The sequence below is a fragment of the Podarcis bocagei genome (genome assembly GCF_964188305.1).
Source record: "Podarcis bocagei genome assembly, chromosome: 5".
In the NCBI taxonomy this organism is placed as follows: Eukaryota; Metazoa; Chordata; class Lepidosauria; order Squamata; family Lacertidae; genus Podarcis; species Podarcis bocagei.
This window is the reverse complement of record NC_138129.1, coordinates 24,422,013-24,449,675: the sequence shown is the minus strand read 5'-3', so window position 1 is coordinate 24,449,675 and position 27,663 is coordinate 24,422,013. Positions and strand designations below refer to the sequence as shown.

The 27,663-nt window shown below is 44.8% G+C and overlaps 2 protein-coding genes across 3 annotated transcripts in view; one reads left to right on the top strand and one right to left on the bottom strand.

The window, feature by feature from the left end:
- Positions 1–27,663, bottom strand: part of RBPJL (recombination signal binding protein for immunoglobulin kappa J region like) — a 43,668-nt gene that overhangs the window by 10,091 nt on the left and 5,914 nt on the right. Inside the window, exons 2-5 of the mRNA XM_081196382.1 lie at positions 15,868–15,985; positions 8,780–8,905; positions 6,368–6,438; positions 4,476–4,585 (exon numbers count right to left, since the gene is read on the bottom strand). Coding sequence (XP_081052508.1) covers positions 4,476–4,585; positions 6,368–6,438; positions 8,780–8,905; positions 15,868–15,985 — 425 coding nt within the window. The remainder of the gene's footprint in view (positions 1–4,475; positions 4,586–6,367; positions 6,439–8,779; positions 8,906–15,867; positions 15,986–27,663) is intronic.
- MATN4 (matrilin 4) overlaps positions 15,834–27,663 on the top strand; it is a 41,539-nt gene continuing 29,709 nt past the window's right edge. Inside the window, exon 1 of one of the 2 annotated variants that reach the window (XM_081196239.1) lies at positions 15,834–15,953. The gene's annotated coding sequence lies outside the window, so the exon portion shown is untranslated. The remainder of the gene's footprint in view (positions 15,954–27,663) is intronic. The other variant, XM_081196240.1, reaches the window with a different exon arrangement.

Here is a 27,663-nt window from a genome sequence, read left to right as displayed (position 1 = left end):
TTAGCTTAAGATTCCTGAATTGCAGAGGGTTTGACTAGATGGCCCCCGGGGTCATCCACAATTTTATTATTCTACCTGCATGATACATGCATTGGTGAACTCACAGTTGTCTCATTCACACTTATTTTAAGGTGCATGCCTAAAGCATCTTCAGTGTACAGCAAAACCGTGTGAAGGGAGCGGTGTGCAAAAATGTAAGGTGCCAGGCATTGAAGTACACATGTTAAACTCTTGAAATTTCAATAAAAAAATTATTAACAACAACAAAAAGTAAGGCCCTTTCTCTGTTAGCTCGTGTGATTGATCGAATGAACTAAGCTGCTGGCATTTGCCATGGTTTGCGTGGGAAGTGAATTGCCATCTCTTCCTCCTAGTGGGAGGCTCCTGTCCTAGGGCCCTGACATTTTGTAGGCTAGTCTCTATGTCATCTGACATGTATGCCCTTGCAGCACATGCCAGCCTGTAGCATGATGCTAGACTAGACTTCATCCAAGGGCAGTGTGCCTGTCCGGGGGAAGGCTTCCTGCCAGTTTCCGTTACAGGAACGCAAAAGACATTTGAGCAAACCAAAGGCCTTTTAGTCTCTCAAGCAATAGTCCCCTGAGGGATCATTCTCCTATCAAGACTTTACGATCCAAGATGGGTGTTGGCTCTTCCTGCTCAAGGCACTAGCTGATCTCCCTAGAGACTTAATTCCCCTACACCAAGCCCAGTATTTCATTTGCCTCTTGGCTGAGGCCATATTTAAGATGTCACAATGCTTGTTTATCCAATGGCAAAGGAGTGGTAATGGGAAATCACTTGGTGTTCCAATAACATCACACGTTTATTTTTAGGAATTGACCCCATATCCTTTTAATCTGGTGGCTATATTTTGGTGGCTCGGCTCCAAAGTGGCTCCACAGCTCATATAGAATCAGAACTGAGAAGGATGGTAAATGCGAGCACTGTGTCGAAATTTCACAGCATTCAGATTTCATATTGGATCGTGGCACTGCTTTTTCTTCCTAGCAATGGTACGCATTACTGCCACCTTTTTTGGGTGGTGGGGGAGGAAGCAGGAGGACTCTTGGGCTCCACTGGAGCATTGTGTCTTCTTCCCTAAGCTGGGCAAACACTTCCAGGGCTTGGGGGAAGGAGGCGTGAGCCTGTGTCCCGGCAGTCTGTAGGACTGTATAACCCTGTGGCCTGCATCGTCTGTTCTGTAACACCAATGGTGGATTCTCTCCCAATGCAAACAGCAGCTTCAGAGGAGGGATTTTTATCAAAACCACAGAAGGGGATTTGCAGTTTTAAAAAGAAACAAAGCTTACTCCTGTCAAACTGTCAAAAATGTATAGAACACGTGCTAATAAGTGCTGGAAGTGTAAAGAGATAGAAGGTACATTTTACCACATGTGGTGGAATTGTAAAATAATTAAAAGTTATTGGGAAATAATCTAAGATGAACTGAAGAAGATGTTTAAAATAACCTTTGTTAAAAAAACCAGAAGCTTTTCTGTTGGGTGTAATAGGACAGGAACTACCAAAAGAGCGGAAGAAGTTGTTTTTTTATTCTACAACGGCGGCTCGGATTCTACTAGCCCAGAAATGGAAGGATGAGAAGATACCAATGAAAGAAGAATGGCAAGTCAAGGTTATGGAATATGCAGAAATGGCAAAACTTACGGAAAGAACCAGAGACAATGATAATGATAATGAAGAATTTAAAAAAGACTGGGAACCTTTTATGTTGTATTTACAGAAATACTGTAAAGATATGGTCTCATTAGCAGGGTTTGATTAAACACAAGTAAGAAAATAAGATCAAAGGTTAAGTAAGGATAACATGGAATGAAATTGACTATAGGATGTGATCATGAAGGAAAATTTGGTATAAAACTGATAAGAAAATAAGAAAATAAAGGTATAATATTATAAAAATAAGGTAATAATTAAGCAGAAGTAGTAAATATTTAAAGAACCAGAAGGGGAAGTTGAGGGAAGTCATGGGGGTGTGTGTGTTCTTTTTCTTTTCTATGACAAATGTTATATTGTGTTGTTTGATTGAATACAAAACTGTAAAAATCCAATAAAATCTTTTTAAAAACCCCAAAAATACCAACAAAGTTTGCTTGTTCAATGAGATTGCCAACAACCTGGCAGCATTAGGGAAGGAAAAGGAAGGTATTCAGGGCTGTTATATTAGAGACCAGTGACTTTTGATGTCCCCTCTCTTTTCCATCCCAGCTTGTCATTAGAACTTACAACTAAAAACTTGAGCTGGAGTTTGCCTATTTCCTCCTCCCTTCCTGTTCATTTTCCTTTTGTGCCTTGCCTCTTAAAATTGTAAGCATCAGGGCAGGGAGTTGGGTGTGTGTGTTTTTTTAAAAAAAATCTGATCTGGGAGCCTTATCTGGCCAAGGAGTAGAATTTATAAAACACAAACAAACAACCAACAAATAAATGGATTCTAACTGCCATTGCATGGTAGATGGAAAGACCCAACTTCTAACTCACTGGCAGTCCCAGTGAGGATCACATTAGCTGGGTTGTATGATTCTGATCCCTGCTAATCTATACCTTTCATGCACATCGGCCATCATGATGACATAGTGCCAAGTTACACAAGTTATAGACCTTGCCTTTCTCCCTGTGCACAGTGGAACCCTGTGAATGGCTGTACACATAACACCACCTGCTGGATATGGATGACTGTACCTGAGTCCTTGGCTCAAACAATCCCTTTTGAGCTCTGTTTTCTTGCAAAATGTCACTGTTTGTGAGGCTTCAACTTGTTTGAACTCTCACTACGACTCGAGCCATGCTCCACATCTTTTTCCTCGGCATGTCTCAAGGCTGCATTTGGATTGTTTTGGCACTGATCAGTTGATAAGGAACAATTTCTAATATGTACCGTATTTTCCGCTCCATAGGGCGCACTGGACCATAGGGCGCACCTAGTTTTTAGGAGGGGAAATAAAGGGGGGGGATTATCCCCCCCAGCCCCAAAGAGCAAAGAAGCCAAGACAGCGAGTGGGATGGATCCCGCTCGCTGTCTTGGCTTCGTTTTTAGCTGCGGGGCTGGGGCGGGGGAAGCCCAAGCTTCCCCCGACCCCAGCCCCCAAAACAGGTCCAGGAGCGGCGGCAAGATTGCACGCAACCTCGCTGCCGCTCCTGGAGCTTGTGGGGCTGGGGAAGCCCGAGCTTCCCCCGACCCCAGCCCCCAGAAGAGTCTGCTATCCACAAGCCTTCGGAACTCCCGCTGTGGTCAGCGGGAACTCCCGCTGTGCTCAGAAGGCTTGCGGAAAGCTGCCTGAAGCCCAGGGAGTCAGCGGGAGTTGGCGCTGCGCTCCCCGGGCTTCAGGCTGCTATCCGCAAGCCTTCGGAGTGCTCCGAAGGCTTGCGGATAGGTGTCTGAAGCCTGGGGAGTGAGAGGGGTTGGTGCGGACTGACCCCTCTCGCTCTCCAGGCTTCAGCGAAAGCCTGCATTCGCTCCATAGGACGCACACACATTTCCCCTTCATTTCTGGAGGGGAAAAAGTGTGTCCTATAGAGCGAAAAATACGGTAATTGCCCTTGCGAGACGTAAAAGATTTCACTCTAAACTATAGCATTTAAAACACTGTAAAATACTGTAAAAGCAAACAGAGAAAAAGAATGGCAAAGAGGGCACAATCTAATGCATACCTACTCAGAAGTAAGCTCAGAGTTCAAGGGGACTTATTCTCAGGTAACTGTATAGGACGGCAGGCTTAAAGCCAAATAAATTTAAGCAGGTGTTTCTTGTGGGTTAAATTCAGTATAAACTGAAGTCTCCCATTGAAAACAATGAATTTGACTGGGCCATGCCTCAAATCACTGCAAAAATCAGGAAACAGCATCCCCACTCTGCAAAAAAAGCAGCAGCAGTTTTAAAAAAGAATGAGCATAAATATGTTCAGTGCAAGGCACAAATTATAATAACAGTAATAATTTATTATTTATACCCCGCCCATCTGGCTGGGTTTCCCCAGCCACTCTGGGCGGCTTCCAACTGAATATTAAAAACAGTACAGCATTGTTGTTGTTGTTATGTTTTGAGATCCATCATCCTCATTATTATTTTTAAGCGTGAGCTGAGTTTATTAACAATACATATCATAGCTGCCCTGAACAGATCCACCTTAGGAATATAGGGAGCTGCCTTAGACTGAGTCAGACCATTGGTCTCTCTAGTTCAGATGGTCCATCTAGCTAAGATGTGGTCCATCTAGCTCAGATCTAGCTGAGATGAGATGTAGAGCAGATGTAAATCAGATCTAGATCAGATGTGGTCCATCTAGCTCAGGCCATTGGTCCATCTAGCTCAGGTGTGTTTACAGTGACCTCAAGGGGCTCTCCAGGGTTTCAGACAAGGCTCTTTCCCAGCCCTACCTACAGATGTTGTAGATTGACCTGAGGCCTTCTGTGTGCAATGCAGATGTTCTATCACTGAGCCTTAATTTGCTGCTTACCTTGGAATCTAGCTGCTCCTCAAAGTTTAGCTTCTGGGTCTCCACGTGGCTGCTGCTTGTGCCATCGAGTCCTATATAGCCACATACTTTGGAACTGAAGTCTGTTGGATCTTTGGCAGGAAAAGGAAAGGAAGTGAAGCAGAGATCTCACGATGACCTCTAGGAAGTAGCAACATAGCTACACCTGATATGCAAAACCAACCCTGTCCACATGCTTGTTGATATTCTCAAAGAATTCTTTGTGGTCAGTTTTTATCTCCATCTAAAAAGAGGGTGTTGAAAAGAGATCATAGGAGCTCCTATGTTCCAGCATATCAGGGCTTATTCACACTGGAGTTTACTGTGTGCTTGCAGCTGTTTGTGTTCCCATTTAATTTGCACAGTGTTCAAGAAATTAACCTCAAACAGCACCAATCTCATTACTTTCCCCCTTGTAAATTCGGGTTCGCCTGATATGGGAAAAATCTGACAAATTGGGGAAAGTGGGGTTCCAAACTGCCCATGTGGGGTCGCAGATTCCCCCCCAGTGCTTTTGAGTGGGTGCCTCAATTGTCACTTTCTGCTCCTCCTCCTTCTATGCTTTCATTTCTCTTCTGGTTGTGCACTAGCCTATTTCCAGTATGCTCCTGGGCATAGGGATATATATTTTTCTTTTGATCCCTCTGATTTGCACAAACCCAGAAAACTGCACAAGCACATTTACAATTGCTTGGCTGGGTGCCTTTGCACACTTCTTGCCCGGGGATTTTTTAAAAAAATTAACACCCCCCCCCCCCGAAGATGCATGTCCTGTTCATACTTAACTGACATAACCAAATCAAGAATTAGAAAGCATTATAATTCTATTATTCGACCGCAAAAGAGAAATCCTGCAGGCAAGAACAGGGAAGACTGGAGTTGCTTCACATATACAAATTCCAAATACCTGCAGGTGTGGACTGCTCTGGTCTAATTTGAAGGAAGGGAAAGTGGATTAACAGGTAAATAATGTTCAAATGCAGACCCAGATCTCCCCTTTCAAAGCAATGCCGGTTTTTGTGTTATCACCTTTCCCTGCCCCTTGATGTGTCAGCAAATCCTGAGGCTGTAAAACTCTCCCTGTGGTCTGGACACATTTCCTGCAGTTGGCAGCCCAACCTGCAGCCCAACTGCTCCATATTTTGTGGTGTTTTTACAGGCTGATAGTCGGGTGGTGGTGGGCTTCTCTGTAGCCACTGCAGTCAATAATCTGTCAAGTCTACTAGGAAGCAGAGGCCAAGGTAAACCTTGACCTAAGTAGACACATGTCCTGTTGATTCCCCTCGGTGTCCTATGGCAAAGACTGATCAAAAGGAGCAGGGGTACTCTTAGGCTAAGAAAGGGAGGTATCAGCAGGGACTCTTCATGGCTCCAGATGAAAAGCATGGTTGCATGGCATGAGAACATAGTGGTGGCTCAGTTGAGAATGGGTAGCATTGAGCATGCTGCAATCTAGCTGCAATCTTTGCAAGAGCCCTGTGACTTGAGTAAATATTATTACGCACACACACCCTATTGCAGATGGAAGCAACTGGGGCTGAGCTTGCCGAAGACACATAGTGAGTTTAGGGCAGAGGTGAGATCCAAACTGGGCACCTACTGATTGTAAAGTAGGCACTTAGTCATTCATTGGGGGTGGGGGTGGGGGTGGGTTGGGGAGGAGCTACATCAACAAAAAAGAGAACAACAATTTGCCCATGATGGTGACTTTTATGTATACAGTAGATGCAAAAGTAAAACTAATTACTATAACTTAAATAGAAATATAGTGATATAAGAAACATCAAGTGTCTCCTAAGTCCATTATCGCTCAGAGAAGAATTAATGGCAATAGCGGAGAAGACTTCAGATGACATGTGATAGCAGGGCAATACCTTTCATGTCTTCCTTCTTCAACTTCCAGCCTGGTCCAGTCAGGTAAACGCAAGGCGGGGGGCAGAAAAACCTGAGAAGAAAAGAAAAAGTATTTTGTCAGTAGCAAAAATGATTAAGCTAAGAACACTTCTCTGACAAGAGTTGTGGGTCCCCCCCCCCGGAGAATTGTGATACAAAATACATCACCATTATTTTATAAAAAGATACAACAAAGGCTTGTACAAGGCAACACACAGAAAAAAATGGCGAGTGTGGAAATGTGTTTTTTTTTAAGCAACAAAATGGGGCAGGGGTGGGATAAGAACAACAACAAAAAAGCAAACAAAGAGAGCCATATATTAATTCCTTTCCTAAGTACATCCACAAGGTTAGAAAATATGAAGGGGCTGTTTAAACAGGTAAAATTGTTAGTAGGATTGGAATATCACTTGTAGGTGAATTCTGGACACAATGGAGATGTAAAAGATCTGGATCATCATAAAAGATGCAGGAGGAAATTATTAATAATAGGATCCACAAAAGGAGGATAGAAGTCCAGGAGATTCCTTGGAATCTTGTTTTTATGATTTATGTTTGATATAGTTCTAAGACATTAATTTGAAAGACCAAATCAATAAACTAAATAAAATAAAATACGAAGGGGCACCTATAAACAAAACTTTTCAGAAATCTTTTTTTCTTATTAATTTATATAAGATTTAATACCAAGATAGCACTGCTATGTATATTGTACAAGGATTTGTGTACAATATGCACACAGAATTCTTATTACAACCTTCTGGATAACTAAATGATCACCACTATTAAAGAGCGGTGGCATGGGAAAATGACTAAGCTGTCATGGTTCAATCTGGGACACACATGTTCCAATTCCTGATGAGCCATAACATTCGCAGGATAGCCTGGTCATTACATTGTATATGGAATTGTTTTTAATTGTTTCCAACATACGGAGTTGTTCTCATTGTTCATGTTTTTACCAAATTACTTTCCATAGTGCTGAACAGGCACAGGGGTCTCTTGTTATGATCTGGGCTCCAGACATCAACATGGAGCAGCCACATCTATCAGAGGCACAGAAAGCTCAACATGCCCCCCTACCGTGGAAGGTGGTGGTGATTATATAGAGGGGAAAGCTCTCGTTTCTTCACTTCTCCTTGAGCAGAGGGAGGACTTGTCCCTGTGACTGTCTCAGCCTGGAATGTGGAAGTTTCACAGGCTGGGAACAGAGTTTACATTCACAGCAAGATCCTTAGACCAACACAAATAAATTGAGGTCCAAAGGTTTGGAAACGTGTTTTCCTGTGTTTTATTTGGGTTTCCGCTGTCTTTAAACTCACGTGAATGGCTAGGATTCATGCTGCACTGGTAGTGCGTAAAAATGTTGGTAATAAAACACACCAGAATGGGTGGTTTTATACTCCGATGCCATAATAGTATTTTTTGAGGATGTTAATTACAGAATGGGGTCCCATCTGACTCATTTAGACTTTAGCCTAACAAGTTTATGGCCAGTTCTTTTGAAGGATAGCTGTGTTTCAGTTTATGTATTGTTACTGGAGGTACAAATTAGGGATTTTTGCATTAAAATTCAAAACATAGTAATAATAGCAATAATTCATAATAATGATGGTTTATTTCTTGTACCCCACCTATCTGACTGAGTTACCCCAGCCACTCTGGGTGGTTTCCAACAAAATATAAAGGAACAAAACAAAACTTCAAACATTAAAAGGTTCCTGAAACAGGGCTGCCTTCAGATGTGTATGAAAGGTCATATAAAACAATAATTTATCCTCCATTGCTAGTGGAAACGATTCAGGTTTCAACAACACAGTGTAGTAAGTATTAAGCAAGAACACGAGTTGGGGAATCTACCACAAATGTTATACATTGGCAACACTAGTGAATTCTGGCTCTATGCATTTCCTGGAAATGGTGATTCCACCAAAGAATCCTGTGAACTATAGTTTGCTATAGGTGATGGGAATTGTAGCTCCATGAGGAGGTAAACTACCACTTTCAGGATTCTTTGGGCGAAGCCACATGCCTTATATCAGTGGTGGCCAGACTTGGCCGTCCAGCTGTTTTTGGACTACAACTCCCATCATCCCTAGCTAACAGGACCAGTAGTCAGGGATGATGGGAATTTGTAGTCCCAAAACATCTGGAGGGCCAAGTTTGGCCACCGCTGCCTTATATGTTATAGTGTGGATGTGACCTGAGAAAGGGAATTGAATACCTTAGAAGCAGAGCTGGGTGTGCTTGAAAAACTACTGGAACACCATGAGACACACAATTCATTTCACGTAGAGCACATATGCACACACATGGCACCTGTTTAGTCTCTCTACTGTGGAGAGCCCCATTAAAATTCTGATTTTAACAGGAAGTTCAAGCTGATTTCCTACCTCTTTTCACTGCCATACGATTTCTGAGCAACTTTTGCATGGACTATCAGCACAGTCCGGTCAGATGGGAGCTGAAGGTACCTGCGCACTCCATTTCGGAGAGGGTCAGCTCGCTCTGGATTGGATCTACATTGGAGGCAGCAGAGGAGAACCACAGGTATAAGTAAAGGGAGCTCAGGTGTATCATTTGAAAAGCCAGAACACATGATCAGCAGCCTCATGTATCACATTGATTACTGGATTTCTCCACTGGCCTGTGATATTGTGCCGTTCAGCAACATACCTGTCTCTCTTTCTTTAGGTATACTTCCATAGTGTGAAATAACAAGGTGGTATAACACAATGATTTCTTATAGTGACCAACAGCCCAGGAGAAATTATTTCTTTGATTCAGCCCTTAAATTCCAGATGTGGTTATATAAACCTCCTATTGCATGTTGAATAACATAGCTTCGCAAAAATAGAAGAATAATAGCTGAATTGTACTCTATTAAATGAGAATCCCTTTAAGATGGCTCATCTACCAAGGATGTACTTTGGTTAAGGAAACATAAATCCAACAGGAAAGAACACTGTTTTTTGCAACATCCAACAATGTTATTAAGCCACTCGAAGGCTTTGGCCAACTGGCTTGTTATCTCCTCTTATTGTTCTCTTTTTGCTCAGTCCCCTGTCTCCTCTGCTCTTTTCCCAGGTTCCAGGTTCCTTGTCTGTTTTCTACTCCCTTTCTCAGCCATCTTTTCCTCTGGGCTTCCTTCTCCTTAACTGTCCTATCTCCTGTGATGTACTTCCAGTCCTCCAACTACCTCATAAACCACTTCTGTCCTTTGGGTCAGTGTGAGGCTTTATCCCAAGCAAAGCTGACAATGATGCTTGCCCTCACATAAACCAGACTGACAACATGCTGACAATTCTCTACTCCTTGAAGCTGAAACCTTTCGATTCCTAGACAATCCATACCAGGAGATTTACTGCAAAAGCACAAGATACCTTCCAAGAAAATGCCACTTGTGCAAAACTATTGCATTTGCCCAGGTATGGCATTTTAAAACTGACAGCCGTGGTGTGGTGTGGTGGGTATATTTGAGGGTAGCAGGTTATGTAGAAGCTCAACATCGATCACATTTCTGCTGATATATATAGGAACTGGGACGCCTGGTGGTGGAAAAACACTTCATGTTGCAGATCGCTCTGGTACAGAGCTATAAGCACTGAAGTGTCTTTTGCCTGTCTATTTTATGCATGTGTGTTCATTGCTGGAAGGAGGGAAAAGAAAGCCTGCAACAAGACTGCAATCCTGTAGATGCTTACCTGGGAGAAAACCTTGCTGAATACAATGGAACTTGCTTCCAAGTACTCATAAGCATGCACTTTGATCTGATAGGGCTTAGGAGCCTAAACGGCCAACAGCTGGGTAATTATGCAAGGACACAGAAATTGACTGAACTCTTTTTGGTATGTTTTGCAAATTACCCAGCATCTTAGCTCCTGTAATGACAGCTTTGATCCTAGCTCTATCTCTTTGCTGCATTCCTAGAACTGTACGGCACCTGAAGAGAATTCAGAAACAGCCCGTGCTTTATGAAAACAAAGCGTCTTAGATTTGAGCAAATGAGAAGAGAAGACTCCCTGGAAAAGACCCTGATGTTGGGAAAGATGGAGGGCACAAGGAGAAGAGGACGACAGAGGATGAGATGGTTGGATAGTGTTCTCGAAGCTACCAGCATGAGTTTGACCAAACTGTGGGAGGCAGTGGAAGACAGGAGTGCCTGGCGTGCTCCGGTCCATGGGGTCACGAAGAGTCGGACACGACTAAATGACTAAACAACAACAACAATTGTGGAATAGGTTTTGGTGTACAAGAGTGGCATAAGAGTGTTATTCTAAGATGACACACACACACACACAGAGAGAGAGAGAGAGAGAGAGAGAGCGCTCTCTGTGTGTACATTGTAAACAGTAAGGTTAGAGGGAAATGAAATGTAAAAGCTACAAACTGACAATTACATCAAAGCTTAAATCAGGGATGGTGAAACTAGCCCTCCAGATGTTGTTAAACTCCAATTCCCATCAGCTCCTGTCAGGAATGGTGGGAACTGTAGTCCACCTACATCTGGAGGGCCACAGGCTTAAAGGTCTGTAAAATAACCACAGCGAAAGCAGTGTTGATTATATAAGACAGGGATAGGGAAGGCTGTATTAGTGGAAGAGCCATAGCTCATTGGTAGAGCATCTGCTTTGCATGCAGAAGGTCCCAGGTTCAATCCCCAGCATCTCCAGGTAGGGCTGGGAAAAATTCATGCTTGAAAGCTTTGACAGTCACTGGCAGCTTATGCAAGCAATACTAGGCTAGATGGACCATGGGTCTGACTCAGTAGAAGGAAGCTTCCTATATTCCTTGTGCTTCTATCACACCACCTTTGCCTCACTGTAAAACTCTTGTCTCTTTCTGCTTTGTTTCACCTTGTGAAATGCAGTTTGGAAGCCCAGTCACTTGGCATGCTCAGCCCAGTGGACCACATCTACCCTGTTCTTACACCACAACAGTCTATTGTTCTTAAAATTTTTGTTGGCTGAACTATTTCCATGTTCCATCTTCAGATTTCAAATCTACTGGAGACCACCCAACGTCCATCATCTGGTTTAAATTTACATTCGTCAAAGTCCATTCAAAGTCCATGGGCAATGGCTTTCTGGCACATGGTATATGTTTAGGATTACAGGGAATTATTCGTTCCTTCTGACATTGATTATAGTGAATCCATACAAGGCTTTGAGTATTGTGTCACATTATTACTTGGTCATGTCTGCACCAATGTGTTGCGTTGTTAGCTGGGATGGAGCTTTAATGTCTCTAAAGCACTTCTCTTCCAGTGCTTGAGCTCCCATCCAGGATTCAGATGGCTCTGCAAAGCAGTGCTAGGAAATATAATATTATGAGTTTGGAGGAGTAGGCTGCATGTAAAGACCCTTCTAACTCCCGGATCCAGCAAGTGTTAAAATGTAAGCCAGGTAGCTTCCTGATGAGGCGATTGTTTTTCAGCCATGAATATTGCATGTCACAGAATCTTGGCCAGTGGCTACATGGGGTTCAGAACCATTTGGCCCTTTTCACGAATCTATAATTCACATGATGTTATGCAATATTTATCTATACATCTATTGACCAATCTGGTGACCTATTTATTAATTCATAATGTAACTTAATGTGGAACTGCCACTTTTGATCAAAATGCACAGCTCCACCATTTTTCTTCCCTTTGGTCCCATGTGAATGGTATGCCAACTGATAATTAACACACGAGTGGGGATTTCTGCAGCTGCAAGCCATTATCACTATCAGTATTAAAGGGTATTCGCAAACGGCTAATTTTAACTATAGAACTGTAGAGATGGAAAATATCTCAAAAGGTTCTCTAGTCTAACCCTCTGCCACTGTAGGGAAGCTGCTGCTATAAGATCCCTGATAGCTGGCCATCCAGTCTCTGCTTAAAAACAGCTAACGAAAGAGAATCTGCCACTTCCCAAGGCAGTCCATGTTTACTTCAAATCCCTTATCTTGTAAGTTGAACCTATTGGTCCAGGGCCTGCCCCCTAGAGCACCAGAGAACAACTTTCTCCATCATCTACGTGCCAGTCCTTCAAATATTTGAAAGCGGCTATTGTATCACCTCTTTATCATCTCATCTATCTTTGTTGCTCTCCTTTGAACCTCTTCGTTTGTTGATATCCTTCCTAAACTTCAGGGCCCATAACTGTACATAATACCTCCAGGTGAGGCCTGGTTGTACCAAGAATCAGGTTGTACCAAGTCCAAGAGACAACTTCCTTAGAGCAGATACTCTTCTTATCTCCTGGTAGTTTATTTGACATCTGAAAGTATCATCCTTGCCAGTTTCTACTCACTTGGCTAAGCTCTGGGTCCCCCCCTCCCCAGTCCAGCTCTGCACCAAACAGAAAGAATGTTTCCAAACACATACCAACAGTGGAATAAAGGAGAAAAACAAAACTCCTCCCTGGCTATTGATGACTGCGGATAAAATCCTCAGAACGTGTGAATAATTTTTCAATTATGTAAAGTCAGAATTTGATGGACATGTTTCATGATTGATATTTCTACCTGAACACAGCTGTCCTTACCACCCTCTTCTGGACAGGCAGCAACATGAAGCACTCAAGGCAAATTAAATGGAGGCATGATTGCTGTCCTGCCAAGGAAATTCCATGCAATTAAACACATCACTAACATAAAAAGCAATGAAATGCTATTAATGTCCAGTTCATGTGCTGGCCAGTCAAGCACTCTCAGGACAGTACGAGTCTAATCTGTGCCAAGATTCTTGTTTACATTTGTAGGAGTCACATGTACTTCAGCAGGTCTGATTTCCTTCACACGTCTACACTCGATTACTCCTGTTTACCCCAATTTAAGTGATGAAGCTTAAAGCCACCCAGAGCCAAATGTGGGTCATATATTCTTTGCACAGAAGGTGTACTAGAAGGCCCTAAATCTTTAAAAGGCCAATACAGATTGGATAGCTTAATACAGGCACCCCCAATCTTTAATAGGACCTGCAATGTTGACAACACCCATTGACTCTGTCCAACATCAGCCAAGACTTGGGCAAATAACTCTTTAGCCTCTTGTCCTATTTTAACTGCTGAGCTGCTTTAATGGGGCTGTTTTACGGTAGATTTAATAATGGGTGTTTATATTTTAATGTTTGGATGGGATCATTTTATTGTGTATGGTGTAACTGTTCTTAAAACATTTTTAAAATTGGTTTCAGATTAATATGAAAACAAGAACCATTCAACACTTATCCAGTAGCACATCTAATGCTATTCGTTCTGTCCATTGACTTTAGACTTTAGGCTTACACATTCAGCGTTCAAACACATTACTTAACGTCATCTATCCACGCAGAAGACTGAGCAGTTGGTTATAGCAAGATCTTGATTCTGGTCAATAATATAGTTAAAGAGAGGGGTCCACGTTTCTTGAAAGGTATCTCTTCATGCTTTGTCTTTAATTGCTCTCCTGTGTCTGGTGAGATGCTGAGACATTGTTGTATCCCAGATATTATTTTCCCATATATTCAGGAGTATTTCAGGGTGCAATATTAATTATTCTGTATTTTAACAATGCTGTGCAACTGTAAACCGCTTAGAAACCATATTGGTATCAAGTGGAATATAAATCCACACATAACAACAACAATAACAACAAGGATATTAACAACAGAGACTATGGTGGTGTGAGGGTCGAATTTAGGGGCAGGCAATCCAGGTGTTTGTCATGCTGTTATGTCTGTGTTGCGGGAAGGGTACCTATTGTTGCTTTTTAAAAAAAAAATCTGTGGGGAAATGTAGAATGTCAGTGCCCATTCAACAAACTTCCTGTGTCAGAGTGATGGCGATGAGATCCATGTATGCACATTTAAGATATTCTATGACAGGGATAGGTCCCATGTTCAAACTATCCATCAAATTTGCAAAAATAGGGTGTGTGGCATGAAACAAGTATCTGGTGATGGGAGCTAGGATAGTGATGCCTGCTTTAAGCCTTTCCCAACCTGGTGCCCTCTACTTCTGTCAGCACATCCCAATGGTGAGGGATGATGGAAGCTAGAAATCTGGAGGACATGTGGTTGGGCACAGCAGAAACCAGAGATAACCAACACTGCATCCTCTGGTTGCTATTAGATGCCAGCTCCCATCAGCCGCAGACAGCTGAACTACTGGCCAATGGGAATGGGAGTTGTAGCCCACCTTATCTAGAGGGCCCCAGGCTGACTGCCCCAGGCAGAGAACTTGTGTGAATGCAGTGGTACCTCGGGTTACATATGCTTCAGGTTACAGACTCTGCTAATCCAGAAATATTACCTTAGGTTAAGAACTTTGCTTCAGGATGAGAACAGAAATCATGCTCTGGCGGCGCAGCGGCAGCAGGAGGCCCCATAACTAAAGTGGTGCTTCTGGTTAAGAACAGTTTCAGGTTAAGAACGGACCTCCGGAACGAATTAAGTACTTAACCCAAGGTACCACTGTGCATGCATTTCCCTTTACATGCCATACTTTTAAATGTGTTTCTGAGAGGGGTTGGGGGTTACTGTTTTCTTTTCTTACTTTTCTTATGCATTGTGTGTTTTTATCTTGTGTTTTATGCTGGGCACCAATGAAGCGCGGCATGCAAATTTTTAATAAATAATTATAAATTCTCGTTCCTTTGAATGATCTTCAAATATCTAAAGGGCTGTCATCCAGTGGCGTAGCGTGGGGGGTGCAGGGGGGGGCCGGCCGCACTGGGCGCAACATCTGGGGGTTAGGGTTAGGGCGCGCAAATTACTTGCCTTGCCCAGGGTGCTGACAACCCACGCTACGTCACTGCTGTCATCATGTGGAAGATGGAGCATGCTCGTTTCCCCCTGCTCTGGAGGGTAAGACTCAAACCACTGGCTTCAAGCTACAGGGAAGAAGATTTCAATTAAACACCAGGAAGAACTTTCTAACAGTTAAGAGCCAACCAACCAACTCCCTGGGAAGGTGGTAGACTCTCCCTTCCTCGGAGGTTTCCAAGCAGAGGTTGGATGGCCATCTGCCATGCATGCTTTAGCTGAGATTCTTCCGTCGCAGAGGGTTGGACTAGATGATCCCTGAAGGTCCCTTCCAGCTCTACGATTCTATGAACTGCCAGCCTGACTGGACCGGTCTCTTCCTTGGAGACTCGGGCTCCTGTCTCTCCCGCCTTCCTTGACCTTGCGAGACAGCCTCGGGGACACACGCCCACCCCGAAGATCTTCGTGGGAGAGGGCGGGAAGGAGACGGCGCCACCCTGCGCGTTGCCAGGCGGCGGGGGCGTGGGTGGGGCCGGCCCCGCGCAGCCCCGCCACTCGCCATGGGGCTGCAGCCCCACTCTCTGCAGCCTCCAGGGGGAGGGCTCGGCCCCCAGCCGCTCCCCACGCCGCCCCGGTTAAATGCGGCGCCCGCCGCTCTGCCTCCTCTCAGTCCCCAGCCAGCGGCCAGAGCGCAACCGGCACCGCGAAGCAGCGGCCTCCCTTCTCTGCGCCCCGCCCCGCCGCCTTTACCTGCCCCAGGACCAGGGAGGCGTCGTCCGGCTGCCGCTCTCCTCGGCGTCGCGTGGATGCCCCTCTTCGCCTTCCAGACGGCCGAGGTGAGTGAGGGGCTCCGGGGAGAGCCGGGCACCTGAGGGCGAGAGAGCGCGGGGCTGAGGGAGCGCGTGACACCAGGATTCATGACTTTCCCCCTCCCCACGGGCAAGGGGGCAGGCTGGGTACCCTGCTGATAACGGGGCGCAGGGGGGAGGGCGGTGAGGAGGCGAGCCCCCTCAATCCTGAAAGTTTTTTTCTTCCTCATCCCCCAGGAACTGTTTTCCCGCCACTCCCTTAGCAAAAGGCAAAGCCAAGCTGGAGCATCTCCTCTGCTTGTTGCTTATAGCAGTAGGTAAAAGGTAAAGGACCCCTGGACGGTTAAGTCCAGTCAAAGGCGACTATGGGGTGCGGCGCTCATTTCGCTTTTCAGGCCAGAGTTTGTCCACAGACAGCTTTCTGGGCCATGTGGCCAGCATGACTAAACCGCTTCTGGTGCAACGGAAACGCCGTTTACCTTCCCGCCGTAGCGGTACCTATTTATCTACTTGTGCCGGTGTGCTTTCAAACTGCTAGGTTGGCAGAAGCTGGGTTCGAACCCCCGACCTTCTGATCAAGTGCAGCTGGAAGACTGGAGGGAGTGGGGAGATGCGTGTGCGCACCAAGGTGGGGATCCGGAAGCCATGTGGGGTTTTCACGTATTATTTATTTTATTAAATGTATTTCTACGCCACCCAAGGAGCTCAAGGTGGTCACATGGTTCTTCTCCCCATTTTATCCTCATAACAACCCTGTGAGGTAGGTTAGGCTGAGAGATGGTGACTGGCCCAAGGTCATGTTAATGCATAGGAAGAAGGGTGTGTGTCAGACAGACAGACAGAGAGGTTTTTGGAAAGAACACAAGGGATTGTCTCTCTCCCTACCCCAGGCATTCTACTTTTCCTTGACTTAAATACCATAATGGGGTATAGATAAACACCCAAGCCTTTTAAACCTCCATAAAAAGAGATTGCACACCTTTTCTGAGCAGGTCTCTCCCTCCTTATCCAATTCCTTGCAGCTTCATCCCAGTTGCTCCTCATATGTTTTTGTTTATCTTTTGGGGAAATTTCTGCTCCTCTGTTCATAAAATCTACCCCATCTTCTCTGGCAGAAGATCAGAATTGCAGAGTTCTTGTAATGAGTTCCTGCCATTCATATCCTTTTATAAATAATAATAATAGCAGTGTGTTTGTCGGGGGTGAGGTATGGTTTTTGTTTGTTATTATGGCATCCCTTTTCATGCTTTTATATTGTAAACTGCCCTGTGATCGTTGGATGAAGGGCGGTGCAGAAATTCAATTCAATAAATATTTATGATACCCAGAAATCTGTAGCTCCGTTCTGAGTTTTTGTATAGGGCAATAAATAGTGTAAGGCACATGGTCCCCAGGCCCCAGGAAATGGATGGCAGTATTGGGATAGAAGAGCCTATTGCCTTCTTATTATGCCATCCTCTCACTCATCTATGAATTCATTTGAGACTCTTAAATCTTAGGATTGTGGGTTTGAGTCTGACATTGGGCAAAAGATTCCTGCATTGCAGGGGGTTGGGCTAGATGACCCTTGTGGTTCCTTCCAATGCTATGCTATGATCTGCTCAGAGGAGCAAGCCTAGAGCCAGGTATTCTGCTCACTGCTATGAATAAGAATGTGGTCAGTTGGCTGGTCCATCTAGCCTAGTAAGCTGTACTTGTAGGTTTTTCTAAATTTACCTGGAGATGCCATAAACTGAACCTGGGACTTTTTATATTTTGATAAAGCATAGAGATCCTGCCAATAAATAAAGCTCCCTTTGACCACTCCTGTTCCTCACACAGAACCAGGGGATTGGTTTCTAAGAACTGTGGCTCCTTACAGAGCTCAGACCTCCCTTCACTTCTAAGCTCCCTCTGGCCTTGGACATTTCAGATCTTCAAGCAACATCCCAAGGGTTGTTGGGGGTAAATTTGGAAATGCAGGTGCTTGGCTCAGGGATGCTTCTGGCATGGTGATTTTCTTGCACAGGTATGACGCCTGAATAGGAAATGTGTGCCCCATCACATGCCATGAACGCACACACGCTTCTGTAAAATACATAAATGCATACCTGTGCATTGCACACGGTGGTGCACATGCAATGTACAAACTTTCCCCCAGAATTGTATAACTGTATAAAACTGTATAAAAAAGCATTAAGATTTTTGAGCCACCTTTGTTTTCTCTAGCCATTTTTCCTGTTGCAATCTGGAAAGTTTTCCTTATCACCCCAGGCCCAGTGGTGCTGGTGAGGAATTTCCTAACATCTCCTTGTTGGAGTTCAAGTAAGAAATGGTACCTACTTCTTAGTACGGTCCTGATTATCTAGAGCTGCTTACAGCAGTGGTTAGCAATCTGCTCTTAATCTTGAAGGTAACCAAACTTGTCTGGGACTGATACATGCTTCACTGCAGTGCTCTGAGCATGACAAGATCTGTCCAAGGCTATCATGTCTTCTTCCATGCCTGACTGTTTAGCTTTTACATCTGCTCTGCATTGGCTGAAATTGTACCTGCAATCAAGGTACACTGCACGTGGTAGGCAAGTTTGCACAGGCAGTCACTTGCTGCCTAGGTATGTGAGCAGGCGAAATCAAGTCAGCAGCTGTGAGTAGGGGATTGTTTGCTGTATCCGGCTCATATGTCACCGCAGTTTCTTGTTCTTATGTGTAGCATTGTGACCAAAGCAGTTGTTGGTAGGGGGCCGTGTGCCCTACACTATTTATTTCCTCTGTAGCAGATACAGTGGGATATTTAGCTGTGGAATCAGCCAAGAATGACTAGGGCTGCAATTTAATGCACACATGACTTTTGAGAAGACATGTATAGGATTGTGTAGTATGGCTCCTACCCTGTTACACAAAACATGTCAGTTCATAATGTGGGGTTTAACTAATCAATTATTGCAGCAACCCAAACCCAGGGTAAGTTAATTGTGTTTTAGACCCATTGGAATTGATGGGACAGAACTTTTACAATTGCAGATTAGTTTATTGCAATGGGATTTAAGCACAACTAACCTCTGGATTTGGGCCAATAAATCTGCATACATTTGCATATGTATAAACAGATCTGAAAATGGGGTACTCAGTTGCCTTCTGTTGTATGGGGGGGACAAAGGGTTGTATCTTCTAATATACCTATCTAGACGATACCTAGCACCTGTGATTTTTGTATGTACTTATATTTAAAATCGTATTATTCCTGTTAATAGGCTCACCATCATAAAAATTGCTTATTAATAACCAATCAATCAATCAAGTAATGGAGTGTTGCTATTTACACTTGAACACAGTGGGATTTCCTTACAAGTCAGTGTGCAGTGTCCAAGACTATAAATGTTGCAGACCTGAAACATTTTGACGAGGTTAGGACCTATAAAAGAATTCTCTGTAATTGGGCAAACTTGTTCCTGGAAGTAAACCGTTGCATGTATAATGGCAGCACAGAAAGAGCTCCTATGTAAGAGGTAGAAGCATGTTCTATAGGGGTCTTGCTTACCAGAAAAAGTCTAGTGGTTTTAGTGCCGAGAAGGCAGACAGGAAAGGCATGGCTCCATATTGCAGGAGTCAATGGGACTTTTGTCCCGTAAACCCGGTGGTTAAAAGCGGCACAATAAATTATCCTTCGAAAAACCTTGCCGGCATCTCACACTGGAATCGCCAAACCTCCAAGAATGAAATCTTGTAAAAGCCAGGGGAATAAGCTGCCTTGAGGATGGTGTTTAGGACCTGGCAGCAAAGAAAACTTTTGTGAAGCGAATCTTTATGGTTCGCTTGCAGAGCTCAGCTTTGGTATTTGCCTCTCAGAGGGTGGCTCTGTACAGTAAGTGGATTTGCTTCGGAGATGGAATTGGCCCCGCATGAAATATGAATTCCTGTCTGGAATGCGGGCAGGAGAGTTTGGTGTTTCGTTCCCCCCCCCCCAAAAAAGTAAAATGACACTATATACCTAAACTAATAGGCTTTTACTGAAGCCATCTGGAAGAACTGTTGTTCAAATCTTTAAAACCAAAAAAAAAAAAAGGAAGAAAAAAGAAATATATCTTTCCCTCCTTTAAAAAATTATTATTATTTCATCAGATGCCATTTGGTGAGAGAGTCTTTTCTTTTCTTTTGGATTCCTTTTTCAGCAGACAATTGTATTTCTTTAAAATAGAATTCTGTGTGAATTTGTCCTTCGGTTGTTCAGAACTCAATACGTCTCCTGAGGTTTCCTGCAAGGCTTCTCAAGCAAAGCTTAAAACATTCCTCACTGTCTCCAACAGGGGCCCTTTGCTAAAATTTCCTAGGTATGCATCTAACCTCATTTTGAGAGGTGGGAGGGGGGTTGCTCTGCTCTCAAGTGTGTGGCTGCAACATCTGAAGAAAGTAGCTGGCATAGATGAGTTATAGTCTGCTGCTGCTGGGAGAACAAATAAGAGATACTTGATCTGCTAAGTGCTTAGACTGGAGTGCTCTGATTTAGGGTGAGTTAATGGTGCAAAGCTTATGTATATTGACTTGGGAATAAGTCTCATCATATTTGGTGGTTCTTAATCCCAGGTAAGTGCACATAGAATAGCAGTCTCAGGCTTCTGTTCCATATTTTAAATGCCAATGGCACAGTCTGGCTTGGAATAAGACAACTTCCTATTGTTATGTAGTGAAGTTCTCACCCTGGGCCAGCAGGGGGATACTGTAGATAGTTATGCAAATGAAGGATCGAAAGTGACATTCAGTGATTGGATAGTTTTAGAAAGTTGTTACAGTAACAAGGTACTGGAGCTCTATATAAGCAGGCTGACTGAGCCCTTCAGCTCAGTTCAGTTCTGGCCTCAGAATAAAGAAGAGCCTGTTTGAAGAATCGCTGTGTCGGCTGATATGTTCGCCCACAACATAACACCTATGACCCTCTTCTTTGCCTCTGTCCCACTGCTGGCATTCCAAGACCTATTGCAAAAGTGGGTGGCATACGCCTCTCTCCAACTTCCATCTAGACAAGCAAGAGGGATGACCACTTTTCAAGCGCGCATTGCAGTTAGGCAAAAGCACTCAAAGTGGGTGTAGAACAAGACTGGGAAATGGGGAGCTGTCTTATACTGAGTCCGACCAGTGATAGCAATCCCCCAGGCATGGTTTGCAACTGGCACAGGTCCAGTTGCAACCACATGGAGATATCTGGGTGCCAGGTTGTCAACTGACATCTCTACCTGGCTGGCCCCTCCAGCTTTCTTAAGCAGGTAAGAAGAAGAGCTTAGTCACTGCATTTATACTCCATCTTTTCCTCCAAGGAGTACATGGTTTGCACCCCCCACCCACCCAAGTTAATCCCTACAGCGACCCTGTTAGGTAGGTTAAGAGACTGTGACTGGCCCATGGTCACCCAGTGAGCTTCATGATGGATGGAGAGTTGGACCCTCATCTCCCAGCCCTAGTCCAACACTCTAGCCCAGGCATAGGCAAATAGCTAACAGGACCAGTGGTCAGGGATGATGGGAGTTGTAGTCCCAAAACATCTGGAGGGCTGAGTTTGCCTATGCCTGCTCTAGCCACTTTGCCACACTGGTTTCCTAGAGTGCTTCTGCTGTATAAATTAACTAGGCAACTAAATATGGGAAAAGCAAACTATCACTTAGAGAAGGGTCTGAAATAGTTTACTTGAAGCTTGAATGTGTTTTATTCTGGTTTGTTTTATTTGATGTTTTAATGTGTTGTAAACCGCTTTGAGATTTTCTTATTTAAAATATAAAGTGGTAAGGAAATGATGATGATGATGATGATGATGATAATATAGTGGAACCTCAGGTTGCGAACGTGATCCATGAGGGAGGCACGTTCGCAACCCACAGCACTGCATCTGCGCACGCGCGGGTCACGACTCGGCGCTTCTGCACATGCGCAAAGCATGATTTAGTGCTTCTGCGCATGTGCGAGCGCCGAAACCCGGAAGTAACCCGTTCCGGTACTTCCAGGATCAGCGCGGTGCGCAACCCAAAATCACGTAACCTGAAGCGCCCGTAACCCGAGGTACCACTGTAACCGTAATAATAAATTTCACTGCAAAGAAAAGATGCCTAGACATTCTGTTGTGGTGACTGTAACCTCGGTTTAAGGTTCCATTTGGTGATTAGCTCATATATCTAAGCTTCTAACACTGAGTGAGACTACAAGTCAGTCTGGCTCAGTTTTGTTTGCACTGGCTGGCAGCGGCTCTCCAGGGTTTTTAGACAAGGCTCTCTTTCAGCCCTGCCTGGAGATGATGGGAATTGAACCCGGTGGCTCCTGCGTGTAAAGCAGGATGCTGTACCACTGAGCTACAGCCGTACTGCGAAGAAACAGTTGTTCATAAGTGGTTTACAAAGATACCATACCAAAAATAAGAATGTGCCTTGTTTCCACAAACCATAGTTGAGATTCACCACAGTTTGTTTGTTTAAAAAGCATTCGTATATTGCTCAATATTTCAAAAATCTCACGGATCAGACGTTAAAACTTCCCTGTAGCTAATTAAAATGAATGGAAGCTTCCAATCTCCTTATGGTTGTACAGGAAGAGTGGAGTAGGGGTGGGGGTGGGAATCATACAAGCGTAAGGCTTTTCTGTGCTTCTCCCTATAATGCCAAACCATGGTTTAATGTGAAGTGTGAACAATGCCAGTATTTAGGTTCCAGTTGCTCTGCATTGATTCTCCCTTCCTGAACTACTATGCCTTAGGTTTCCGCCTTGCAAGGTTTCTGCCTGTGGGTCTGCTTTACATCTCTGCTCTAGAACCCCTGGTGTTTTGTGTTGCAGAGGATTATGTAGGCATATTCTGGCAAGGGCATACTCTTAGGAGAGGCACTTGCAAAGCTTGGTGGCCCTCACTGACATCATTTACCCATAATGCTAAACGTTCTGATTAACTGAGAGATTGCCTGTGACAGCTTTGCTCCTATTCCTCTGATCTTGCTGCTGCCACACTGCTATGAGCTAAACCATGGTTTGGATTAGCACTGTGTCTGAATTCAAACTCATGCTTTGTCTTCCCCAGACAAACCGTGAGATGAAAACCAAGAACAGACCTTTGGTACAGGTCATGATTTATCTGGAGAAAGGCAGTCCATGAGCCCAATACCCTCCTGCAGTTGTACATTGCAGGGGAAGAATATTGGTAATGGTTTTCAGGAAAGTTGTATCTGCTATGTGTTATCATCTCACTGAGGAACTCTCCCGAATCCCTGGATGAGCTTTTGTGGAAACATAGGGTTCCCCCAGATATAGATCTATAATTATTGTAGAGCAATTAAGTTTTCCCTGCTTCTCCCTCAGCCTTCTTCCAGCTTCCTCCAGACAGAAGGAGCTTTGACTATGTGGGTTCAATCCACTGAATGTCTGTCACCAGATTTGGATCAGGGACTTCATAAAGGTTTCATTCAGAGGCTTGCCCCTACGACTCGCCCTTCACACTTCTATGTTACCCACTTGTGAGGTGGAAGAATTAGTCTTCTGTGGGTTTTTGCAACGCAGACATAGCTTTAAGTATCATATAACATTTTATATTTTAAAAGCGGTTGGAAGTCGTCTCCCCACTCCCCGCCTTCATGCATCTTGGCAAAATGGGCAGATTGTTTTGAAATAGCCTTGTTAAAACAGGGCTTGGAATAGAAATGGGTGTAGGAGGTGTTACATATATACTAAGAGCTTCATGCCCCCCCTTTCTTTCAGCAAGCGAACATGGCACAACAGTTATTCTGAGAACAGAATTGCATGCTACCTGGCAAATGGCTGCTTCCAGACCTTCTTTTGCCAAGATAATGCACAAGTCAGGAGGTAGACTTGCAGGGGAGAAATACCACGGATCCTTCCCTCCAACCCCAGTCTCGTTTCCCTCCTAGGTTGTTTCCTAGGGGACGTTGGAAGGGGAGAATTGGTGGGCAAGAAGAGCAATAAGTACTCCCTCCCAAAATTAGATTCTCCTGGGGCCAGCCCCAGCCCTACTATTAGGCAAAGCAAGGCGGCTGCCTCAGACAGAAGATGCTGAAGGGTGTGTGGGGTGGTGGTAGCCTGCGGGAGGGCAAATGTGTGTGCCACACAGCCCCATGCCTTCTAAGCTACTCTGCTGTCCTCAGATGTGCTGAAGGACAGCATCATGCTGCTAGGATTGAAAGAAAATAAGAAGAGCCTGCTGGATCAGGCCAATGGCCCATCTAGTCAGGCATCCTATTCTCATGGGATGGGAAGCATAGAAGAAGAACCTAAACATAACAGTTCTCTTTCTCTACTGATAATTCTCAGCAACTAGTACTCATAGAGGCATACTCCCTCTGACAGTGGAGGCAGAGTACTGCCATCCTCCATGAATTTCATAGAATCATAAAATTGTAGAGTTGGAAGGAGACCCTGAGGACAATCTAGTTCAATCCCTTGCAATGATAGAATATGCAGCTGTCCCATACGGGGATCGAACCTGTGGTGTTGGCATCATCAGCACCATGCTCTAACCCAGTGTTTCCCAACCTTTTTTGGGCAACGGCACACCTGTTTAATGAAAAAAATCTCGCGGCACACCACCATTACAGCCCCGTGACGTCAGCGCGCAGCGTCACGCCGGGAGGGACGCACGAAAGTGAAAGTTTTTAATTTTTCCCCCTCCCCCTTGCCGGGGAACCTCCAAGCTTTGGGGGTGGGGGGGGGAGGAGGCAGCAGAGCGAGGGACTGAGGGGCGGCGGCAGCTGAGGCGGCGGCGGCTGTTGTGGTGGTGGCGGCGATAGCGGGCGGAGGAGGGGGCGGCGGCGGGAGTTGCTGCTGCTGTTGTTGCTGCTGCTGCCCGGACATGCCGGCCTCCTCCTCCTCCGCTGTCTCGCGCTCCTCCCTTTTGCACGCGCTGCCCCGCCGCTCGGCACCACCACCGCGGAGCCGCCCCCGGCTCGACGCGGATCCTTGCCGCCACTGCCTCTCACCGCCCGACTCGCCCGCCTCCCTCCCACGGCACACCAGCCGACGTCTCACGGCACACTAGTGTGCCGTGGAACACCGGTTGGGAAACACTGCTCTAACCAACTGAGCTAAATGGGCAAGAAGCATCCAGTCCCGTTTTAAAGGCATCCAAGGTGGTGGACATCACTGCCTCTTGTGGGAGCACATTCCATCATTTAAGTATGCACCGCGTGAAGAAGTACTTTCTTTTGTCTGTCCTGAATTCTGCCCAAGTCCTAGTACTATGAGAGAGGAAAGATTCAGCTGCTGCCAGTCCAGACAGCTTCTCTGCAAGGAAGTGGCAGAGTGGCATATTGTCTGTTGTGCTTCTTTTTAAATTATTTCTAAATTTGCATCCATGCATGTAAATCATCAATGCATAACTGGCCACTCTAATTAGCAGTGGTAGCTGCCCAGCTCTCTTTCCCTACTACAACTTTCTGTCTGCCTGCCTGCTGTTGCAAGAGACAGTAGCGACAATGGTGTTGGCAACCTGGCTGCCATTTTGTAACCCCCCCCCCGGCAAATGCTCCCACAGTGCCCTGGACCTGTTGTTATTCTAAGGCTGTGCATATTGTGTGTGTGTGGTGGGCAACCAACCAACCAACCAACCAAACAAACAAACAAACTCAAATAAATTCTTTTAAAGTGGGCTTTTTCTGTGGAAGGGTAGAGAGAAAAACAAAACAGAATTTTTCTCATTAAAAAAACTTTCTCTGAGAACATTTGACTCAGCTCTAGTTCCAGTTGATTTGACAGCTCTCTCAGTGCAAACCTGGCATTGCCTAACTTCTTCTCCCTTTCCTCCATACCAGATATCTAATACATTGGCACTGGAGTATAGAGAAATGCCTCAAGCTTGCAGGGCTTTCTCATGGAGCTCCATTACATCTTCAGGAATTTAGTGGAGGCAGGTGGGAGAGAAATCTTGACCAGGGCATCTCTCCGTTATGTAAGGCAAAGATGGAGAATGAAAACTGTGCAGCCACTGATAGGGCCAGATCCGGGTGTGAGGGGGCTCTTAGCAAAGTGCTTTCTGGTTGGCCCTCTCTTATGTCAGTGGGCTTACTTGGTGACAGCAGCAGTGCTCCAATGGGTTTGCCATTTACATTTTCTGCAAGGCCCCAGAGCAACATTACATCAGGGCATTGTGAGAAATTAAAATGACTCTAGATTCAGCTGCCAGGCACTCAGATTTGAGCACTAGCTAAAGGGTCCCTCAGGACAGACATCAGCAGGGAGACCTTATGGAGCTGCCCAAGCAGGCCGTTTGCTGGTACCCATTGTGGCTCCTGGTGCAAGAGCTCTCCTGGGGATGCAGTGCTTTGTGCAGGATCACCTCTTGATCTCCAAAGGTTGTTCCCAAGGGAATTGACAATTCTGATGTCTAGCAGTGTATATCATTTGCAGAGTTAAATGCTATTTGTTCAAACTGTTCAAAACCTCAGAAATGCTTAGAAGAGAATTTAGGCTTTCAGTTGCTGCGCATGTGTGTTTCCAAAATTGCACGGGTTAGACAAGAGTCATGCTGCAGCTTAGGTCGGTCACAGGCAGATATTTGATAGGGAAGCAACTTTATCTTAGGCAAAACCCGCAAAAGCTCAGAAGAAGAGGAAACCCACTCAGAGTTTCACTGCTGAGATTCATTCCCTTTTCCAGAAGTACTGCAAACTTCACCCTTTACTTAAAAGCTAAAGGGCACAGAGTACAGTAAATTCACTCACAAAGCTGGCCTGAGACTGTGATTTAGATACTCCTCTCAGTCTGCAAAGGAACTTGGACAAGATGCCTGCATTCCTACCAGCTTACTGCACAGGGTCCCTGCGCCACGCTTTTGATCCCTGTAACCAGCAGAGATGTGTACACAAATGGAAAATCCAAATGTTCGTGGGAAGATCAAAGCAGCCAGTTCTAGTGACACCCCAGAACAGAAAATTAATGAGGCCAGTGTCCATCGAAATGTGCAAGTTAGGGTGGGTTTTTGGTAAGCATCAAACCATATTGCCCAAAGAGTTCTCACTGTTGAGAAGCATCTCTCCTTAATGCTTCTCTAGAGCTGCTTTGGTGTAGTAATTTAGAGTGCTGAACTATGACTTTGTAGACCTATGGTAGGACTAAGAAAGTTACCCATCTAAAACCTGAATGCCTTACTAAAGATTGTGAGCAAGCAGTTCAATTCTATGTTTGCTCTTAAGTAAGTCTTACTGTGTATATTGGGGCTTACTCCCAAGTAAGCACATTTAAAGCACATGGCTTACCCCAGATAATCTTGGGAACTCTATTTTACACTTCATAGAGCTACGATTCCCAGTTTTAAAGGTAAAGGTCCAGTCGTGAATGACTCTGGGGTTGCGGTGCTCATCTCACTTTACTGGCTGAGAGAGCTGGCGTTTGTCCGCAGACAGCTTCTGGGTTATGTGGCCAGCATGACTAAGCCGCATCTGGCGAACCAGAGCAGCACACGGAAGCGCCGTTTACGATTCCCAGTATAACTTGGGAATAAATTTCATTGAGCTAAATGGGACATAACTTTCGAGTAGACATCCATAGTCTTGTGCTGTAAGTCTCTTTGCATCTTCTTCTGGAGAGCCAACATCATTCCACCAGATACACATGGAAGCTTAATTCTTTGGGTTAGGAAAGCCAAATGTGAATGAATATGGTGCTCCCTAGCAAGACTTTGTGCTGAATTTTGACACCTGCTTATATGCACATTATCTTAACTCCATATTTACATATCCCAGCTTTGCATTTAAGTTGCTCCGGGTGGCTAACAGAATCAA